At 56.9% G+C, this 7,393-nt stretch overlaps 1 gene segment (V, D, J or C); it reads right to left on the bottom strand.

The window, feature by feature from the left end:
- Positions 1-2,356: 2,356 nt before the first annotated feature.
- On the bottom strand, positions 2,357-5,579 carry LOC111824695. The segment is given in 3 exon segments: positions 2,357-2,680; positions 5,090-5,424; positions 5,534-5,579. Coding segments are annotated over 3 exon segments (705 nt in total).
- Between the last annotated feature and the right edge of the window lie 1,814 nt (positions 5,580-7,393).

Below are 7,393 nucleotides of genomic sequence, written 5' to 3'. Positions count from 1 at the left end.
GAAGGTGCTGCCAAGTACGGCTTGGACATGAACAACTCATGTTACAATGGGCATCAGTCATGAGGCCCGTGGGGAGGCCGAGGTTTTTGTCCCACTTCCCCATCTGTGTGTGTCACTGTGGGAATCAGTATTTTCTCCAACCTGACAGTAATAGTCAGCCTCGTCCTCAGGCTGCAGCCCCGAGATGAGCAGGAGCCCCGCATTGGCCGAGGCGTCTTTGGATCCAGAGAAGCGGCTGGGGACCCCGGAGCCCTGTTTCTTACTTGAGTCTGAATGATAGCCCAGGAGGTACCGGGGACGGCTCCCTGGATTCTGCTGGTACCAGTTTATCCAGAAAGCACTGAGAGGATAGGAAGCACCACTCAGGGTGCAGGTGAGTCTGGCTGTGGCTCCCGGAGATGCAGAGAGGGAGGGCGGCTGAGTCAGCACAGGCTGGGAGAGGGACCCTGCAGACACAGACACTTGTCAGTGATGGGCAGGGACCAGGGGACCTTTCCCAGGAGCCTGAGCAGGAAGGGAAGAAGCCTGGTCCCAGGCCTGTCCCTACCTGTGCAGTGAGAGAGGAGCGCGAGGAGCAGAGGAGTCCAGGCCATGGTGCTCACAGACCTGAGCCCACAGTGGGGCTGGGCTGCCCAGGCCTCCTTTTCTCCCCCACCCTCTGCCAGAGGAGGGGCTGCCATGCAAATGGGAGCCCCTCCAGGGACTGCCCAGCCCCTACCTGGGCCCTGGGGCTGGAGCTCAGCTCACACCCCAGACTGAGGGGCATGGAGGTGGGCTCACCCCTTGGGTGGCCCTGGGAGGAAGCACCTGCTGAGACCACAAAAGGGTCCCTGCTCAGGGGGCGCTGCTAGGCCTGAGAGGACACAGCTGCTGAGTCCCCTGTAGGCAGCACAGGGCTCAACCTCTGAGTGAATGGTCCTCCCTAAGCTGCAGTGTGAGGCCCACAGAGCTGTCCCCCAGCGCCCCCTGCTGGTCACAGGTCACACCGCTTCAGGTCACTCTGTGCACATGTGTGAGGGCTCCTTCCCAGCTGCTGTCACCCTGACACACTGCAGTGATGACTGTGGTGCTTCAGTCCCGGGTCCTCTTGTGGGAAAGGAGCAAAGTGCACGTAAATAACATAGTAATTGGGTCTCACTCTCCATGAGGCTGTTGCAAAGCTAATGCACAGTGAGCTTCTCCCCCAGCAGCACAGGGAAGGGGCGGTGGGGCCGGTGTGAAGGGCTCACAGGGGCTGCTCACCACGTGAGGAGCCGGGTCCTGTGGCGGGAGAGGCGTCTGTCCCCTTTCATTCTGCGGGGACACGACCCTCGGCTGCGGGGCCTTCGGGCCTCAGGAAGCACAGGGCAGGGTGAGCACCAGCCCCCCTGTTTCTGCGCTGACAGCACAGCCTGCCCCCAGCTCCCTGCGGCCCTAGCTCCTCCCTGGGGGTGGCCAGGAGAGTGGGTACATTTACAGAAAAAGGGCTACTGCATGGGCTTCGCTAATCTGAGCTCAATGTGTGTGTGGGGACTTGGTCCTGACGTTCTTAGAAAAGAGTGTTCTCAGGAACAAGACAATAGCTGGTTGCACCCCAAAGGGGGCAGGTAGGGCCTCGGGACGTGGGAGGAGGAGACAATTACATTAGTAGCTCCCCGTGTGCAAACAGGCAAAGGAGATCGGGCTCATCCGCTTTGGAAAAATCAGTAATTGTCGTTTCACATAGAAGAGACTGGCTGAGGCTGTGAGGAGTGGACAACCTCAGGTGGGAGGTGAGAGAGGGAACAGGACTCTGAAGGGAGTCGATGCTGATTAACTCCTGTGACTCACCCTCCCTAGAGACGGAGGCCTGGGGGACGGAACTGCAGCAGGAACTTGTCCCTTTTCCCTGAAACCCTCCCGTGAGGATGGAGTGAAGAGCTGAGGAGCCCGAGGGAGAGGAGGGGGTGAGGGAGGCAGCAGCAGAGGAGGGAAGAGGGGGAGGGAGGGTGTCACTGAGAGTCTGTGCTGGTTGTGACCAACCTTCTGTGGGTTTGATCAGAGAAGGAGAAGGTTGTGTCCATGACCAGGGTGGACACTAACATATCAGACATGATGGGTCAGTGGTGACACAGGGTTCACACACATGACATTAACCTGTGGGGAGCATGGCTGTCTGGGTGACCATGTGCAGTTACAGACACAGGATGTGAGCTGATAGGAAACATACGCTGGTCTTGGCTCCTGGCCTCAGAACAGGCTCCTGAACCCTTGTCACTCCCTGGGGGACGGCGGGCCTTTTGCTGATGAGGGGACGCTGGGTGGGCTCCTGGGATTGACACCCTAAGTGCAGGCAGCCCTCACCTCTGGACCCAGGGGTTCTGGTCTCACTTCCTCATCATCTGAGACACTGTGTGCAATGGTAGCTGTTCCCACTGCCATGGTCTGTAGCACAGTAATAGTCAGCCTCGTCCTCAGATTTCAAACCGGAGATGAGCAGGAGTCCCGAATTGGCCGATGTGTCTTTGGATCCAGAGAATCGGCTGGGGACCCCGGAGCCCTGTTCCTTAATTGAGTCTGAGTAGTAGGACAGGAGAAACCGGAAAGGGCTCCCTGGCTTCTGCTGGTACCAGGATATGTAGTAGTCACCAACATTGGAGCCACGGCTCAGGGTGCAGGTGAGTCTGGCCTTGGCTCCCGGAGATGCAGAGAGGGAGGGCGGCTGAGTCAGCACAGGCTGGGAGAGGGACCCTGCAGACACAGACACTTGTCAGTGATGGGCAGGGACCAGGGGACGTTTCCCAGGAGCCTGAGCAGAAAGGGAAGAAGCCTGGTCCCAGGCCTGTCCCTACCTGTGCAGTGAGAGAGGAGCACGAGGAGCAGAGGAGTCCAGGCCATGGTGATCACAGCCCTGAGCCCACAGTGGGGCTGGGCTGCCCAGGCTCCTTTTCTCCCCCACCCTCTGCCAGGGGAGGGGCTGCCATGCAAATGGGAGCCCCTCCAGGGACTGCCCAGCCCCTCCCTGGGCCCTGGGGCTGGAGCTCAGCTCACACCCCAGACTGAGGGGCATAGAGGTGGGCTCACCCCTTGGGGAGCCCTGGGAGGAAGCACCTGCTGGGACCACACATGGGTCCCTGCTCAGAGGACACGGCTGCTGCTTCCCCTTCAGGGAGCACAGAGCATGGCCATGGGGCTCCTGTCAGTAAATGGTCCTCACTGAGCAGCTTGCATGAACCTCAGGGCAGTCCCACAGTGCCACCTGCTGGTCACATGTGCAAAAATAAAAACAGGAAACCGCTAAGATTTATAACCTTAATTTAAACACTAGAGTCCCTGTGCACAACATTCATGCACCAGTAGGGTCCCTAGGGGTGGCCGGTGATCACACCAATCAGGTTCCCCACCTCCCCACGTCCTCCTTCCCTCACTCCCTCAGCGCCCCACCACTGCTCCACGGCCATGTTCCACATCGCCCCCTGTTGGTCAGTACATGTCATAGGGAGCCATTGAACTGCCAGTTTCCGGGTCGAACTCCCGAGGGGACACTTTGCATAGTAGCCTTTTATGCAGAAGGTAGATAACATGCTTACTTTCCTCTGAAGACACAAGTGAGGCTGCAACTATGATGGAATAAGTGAGAGACCAATGTTCTTATAAAACAGAAAATGCTGAGGGACGACTTCACAGAACGGGAAAGGCACAGTTTCACAGGCCCTCTCACAGGTCAGCAGATCAAATGGTTCCAATTCATTTTCATCCAAATTTCTCTAAAACATTTAACAAGATGTAACCTGTCCTTGTTGGTTTTAGTCGTTATCACGACGACAAATGCTCCTGGAAATGATAGAAAACCAAAAATGACAGGACAGTCATGCTAGATGTGGACACAGATGTCCTAAGTAACCTGTCAGTACAGAGGTTCCAGGTCCGGATGAGCTGATGGGCAATGACCAAGGAACCAGCAGCCGGCACAAGAATTTTTTTTTTTTTTTGATTTTTTACAGAGAGGACGGGTGAGGATAGAGAGTTAGAAACATCGGTGAGAGAGAAACATCGATCAACTGCCTCCTGAACAACCCCCACTGGGGATGTGCCCGAAACCAAAGTACATGCCCTTGACTGTAATCGAACCTGGGACCCTTGAGTCCACAGGCTGATGCTCTATCCCCTGAGCCAAACCGGTTAGGGATGGCACAAGAGTTTAACTAGATTCCCAGGTGATTCTAATGTGCAGATAAGGTTGAGAACCACTGCTCTCGGGGGTTAATAAAGCTGCTATAGACTTCCTCCTGCTGGTTTGTGGGAAACAGAAGATTCAGATTTATTTTAATTTATTTTTAATGGAGATGTAATTAACATTAATTAGTGTCAGGTGTACGACATAAAGACTCTGTGAGGTGTAAACTGCAGAACCATCCCAGAATACGTCTCCTTGACCTCAGCCATCAGACGTGGCTACAAGTTTTGCTATTTCTTGTGCTGAGGACACTGAAGATCCACTCTCTCAGCTGCTTTCACAGACACAATGTGACAGCGCCCCCTGCCGGGTCCCCATGCTGTCCACAATCCCAGAGCCAGGTAGTCACAGCCAGAAGTGTCTCCTCCTGGACCAATTGTCTGGAGTTAAGTCAAATTATTATCCCTTTCCTTCACCACAGAATCTGCTATCGTGACAGCTGTGAATTGCCGATTTTTGTGCTTAAAATCACAGAGGAAATGGAAACCAGTCGCACAGCTTAAAGGGACTAAATCCTGATGGGATGGAACAGGGCCAGGGGTCCTTCCAGCTCAGCACACAGTGCTGAGCCCCAGGCAGGGGCGGGCACAACCAGCTGTCACTCATCTCAGCCTCACAGGCCCAGTGAATGCAGCCCAGGGGGAGGGAACAGGCACCTCGGGTGTGAGAGGCCTTCCCTTCCTCCAGGACCCTGAGCCTGGGAAAGCGCTGCTCTGAGTGACATGGAGGCCGGAGGGGAGGGAGGACCCTTCACCCCCAGGCAGGGTCCCCGGATGAAGCTGGGCCCAGGGCGTCAGCAAGGAAATAAGCAGAAGCCGCAGGTCACAAGCTGAGCTGAGCAGGCAGCTGCTGGAGAGCTCACCCCCTCGCAGACCAGAGGGGTTTTTGTCTCACTTCCCCACAGGCCTGCAGCACTGTGGGAGCACTGAGACTATTGTCCCATGACTCGCAGTAATAGTCGGCCTCGTCCTCAGCCTGCAGCCCCGTGATGGTCAGGGAGGCCGAGTTGCCAGACCTGGAGCCAGAGAATCGATCAGGGACCCCTGAGGGTCGTTTGCTACTCTCATAGATGAGGAGTTTGGGGGCCTTTCCTGGGAGCTGCTGGAGCCAGGACCCATAGTCACCACGCCCAACGTTGGAGCTGCTTCCAGTGCAGGAGATGGTGACCCTCTGGCCCAGGGACCCCGACACTGAGGATGGCTGAGTCAGCACAGACTGGGCCCAGGATCCTGAAGAGGGGGAGACACGGAGATGGTGAGTCTGGGTGTAGAGACAAGAGGAGGAAGCAGGGCCCATGTGTCTTCCCAAGGCCCCTTCCCCGTCCCCTTATCCAGTCACCTGTGCAGTGAGCCAGGAGGGTGAGGAGGAGAGGGGCCCAGGCCATGGTGGAGGTCATCCCTGAGTCCTGCCTCCTGAGGCCCCACAGCTGAAGCAGAGCTCCCCACACCTCTCCCTTCCCCTCTTCATAGTCTGTGGGAGGGAGGGTCCTGTTATGCAAATGAGACCCCATCTATCTGATCCCTCCCTGGGCCCTGGGCAGGGCCCTCTGCCTGAGGATGGCCATTGGTGTGGGTGGGGGAGGGGCTGTGTGGGGCCCAGGTTTGCGGAGGTCACAGCTGACAGCCCTGAGCAGAGGGTCCTGGGCTTTGTCAGGGGCTGGTCCCAGCTCTGAGCACCCAGATCCTCAGGAGCAAACCCCCAGCGCCCTCTAGTGTCCAGGCTCAGACACACCATTGAGTGACATGGGGACCAGAACCCATGAGAGGCCACCTCTGCCTTCCCACTGCTCTGCCCACTGCCCCTGCCCTAGGGCCAGGCCAGGGTCGCCTCTATGGCCTCCCCTCACCTCGGGGCACCTTCAGTCTCTACTCGGCGTCCTCAGGGGGAGTCTGACCACAGCTCCCGGGGCTGGTCCGTGGTCAGGACTCAAGTGGCGGCTCCTGCACCAGCTCTTAGACCAGGGTCAGGGCTCAGGTCAGGGCCAGAGCAGGCACAGCCCCGTGGGGGTGCGTCCCCTTCTGTGAGGGACTCGGTTCTGTCTTGTGTGGGATTCACTCCTGGTGGCGGGAGGCCTCCTTCCCGTGGACCCAGGGCCCCGAGGAGAAAGGGGCCCTTCCCCAGGGCTGGGCAGGGGGGGAGGAAGCCCTCGTGGGCTGTCCTCGTTCGGGGTCAGGGGTCACTGTTATTTTCTGTCCATATTTCCTCCTCCTGACACCATTGTTCTCCATGAGCCGTGGGCTGTGGTCACTCCTGGGATCTGTTCTCAACGCACAGTCAGACGTTGGCATTTATCTGAGAGGAAAAGGGAAACATGGGGGACCTGCTTGTCAAAAAAATGTTGACGTTTTCTAATTGCTGTGCTGGGGCTTCTTTAAAACTTTACACTATATTAGTCAGCACTCAGCCAGCTTCACATGTATGTATGTTATTACCTGTGAAAGTCAGAATAAGGCTGATTTAAATATTCTAGGATGATGCATATTGGTGGAAACTGTGGGCGGAGGAATTGATGGAAAAGCGTTGGTAACGGAACGCCTTCTGCTCCGGGTTGAAAGGTGTGAATAGACGTTTTCTAACATCACTTTACATTTCAGTGGTGAGTTGGGAGCTGTGCCCTGTGGTCGGGTCCTTATGGTTGGAAATCCCCAGTCGCTGCCCAGTGACCCCCACGAGGAGTTTCTAGGAGCTTCCATCCGTCCCAGGAACAGAAACTCCTGCCGCAGGCAGAGCTCCCAGGACACAGCGGTGTCAGGCTTGTCTCTGGGCGGCACAGCCACAGTCACTGCCCCTGGCGTCCAGCATCACCAGACACTTAGCATATTAGGCTTCTATTATATAGGATATTTTCATTGATTTCATGGAAGAAGCGAGAGACAGAGAGAGAATCATTGATTGGCTGCCTCACTGGGGATTGAGCCCAGGCATGCACCATGACTGCGAATCGAATCTGGGACTTTTCAGTCTGCAGGCGGTCACTCTATCCACTGAGCCAAGCCAGCCAGGGCTCAGGGCATATGTAGGGGGATGGGCTCCTCCACCAGGCAGGCCCCCAGGTTGTCGGATGGGCGAGGCCTGCCCTCCTGGAGGCTGGGTTGCCCAGGCGGTGGACAGTTTGCAGAGCTGGCGGGGGCCTTGCTGATTCTGTGTGGTGTGATTGTGAACGTGTGTGTGTGAGTTGTGTGTGTGTGTGTGTTTCCC

Source organism: Myotis lucifugus, unplaced genomic scaffold (genome assembly GCF_000147115.1).
Source record: "Myotis lucifugus unplaced genomic scaffold, Myoluc2.0 scaffold_4275, whole genome shotgun sequence".
In the NCBI taxonomy this organism is placed as follows: domain Eukaryota; kingdom Metazoa; phylum Chordata; class Mammalia; order Chiroptera; family Vespertilionidae; genus Myotis; species Myotis lucifugus.
Note: the sequence above shows the minus strand (reverse complement) of the source record. Positions and strands in the feature narration are given on the sequence as shown.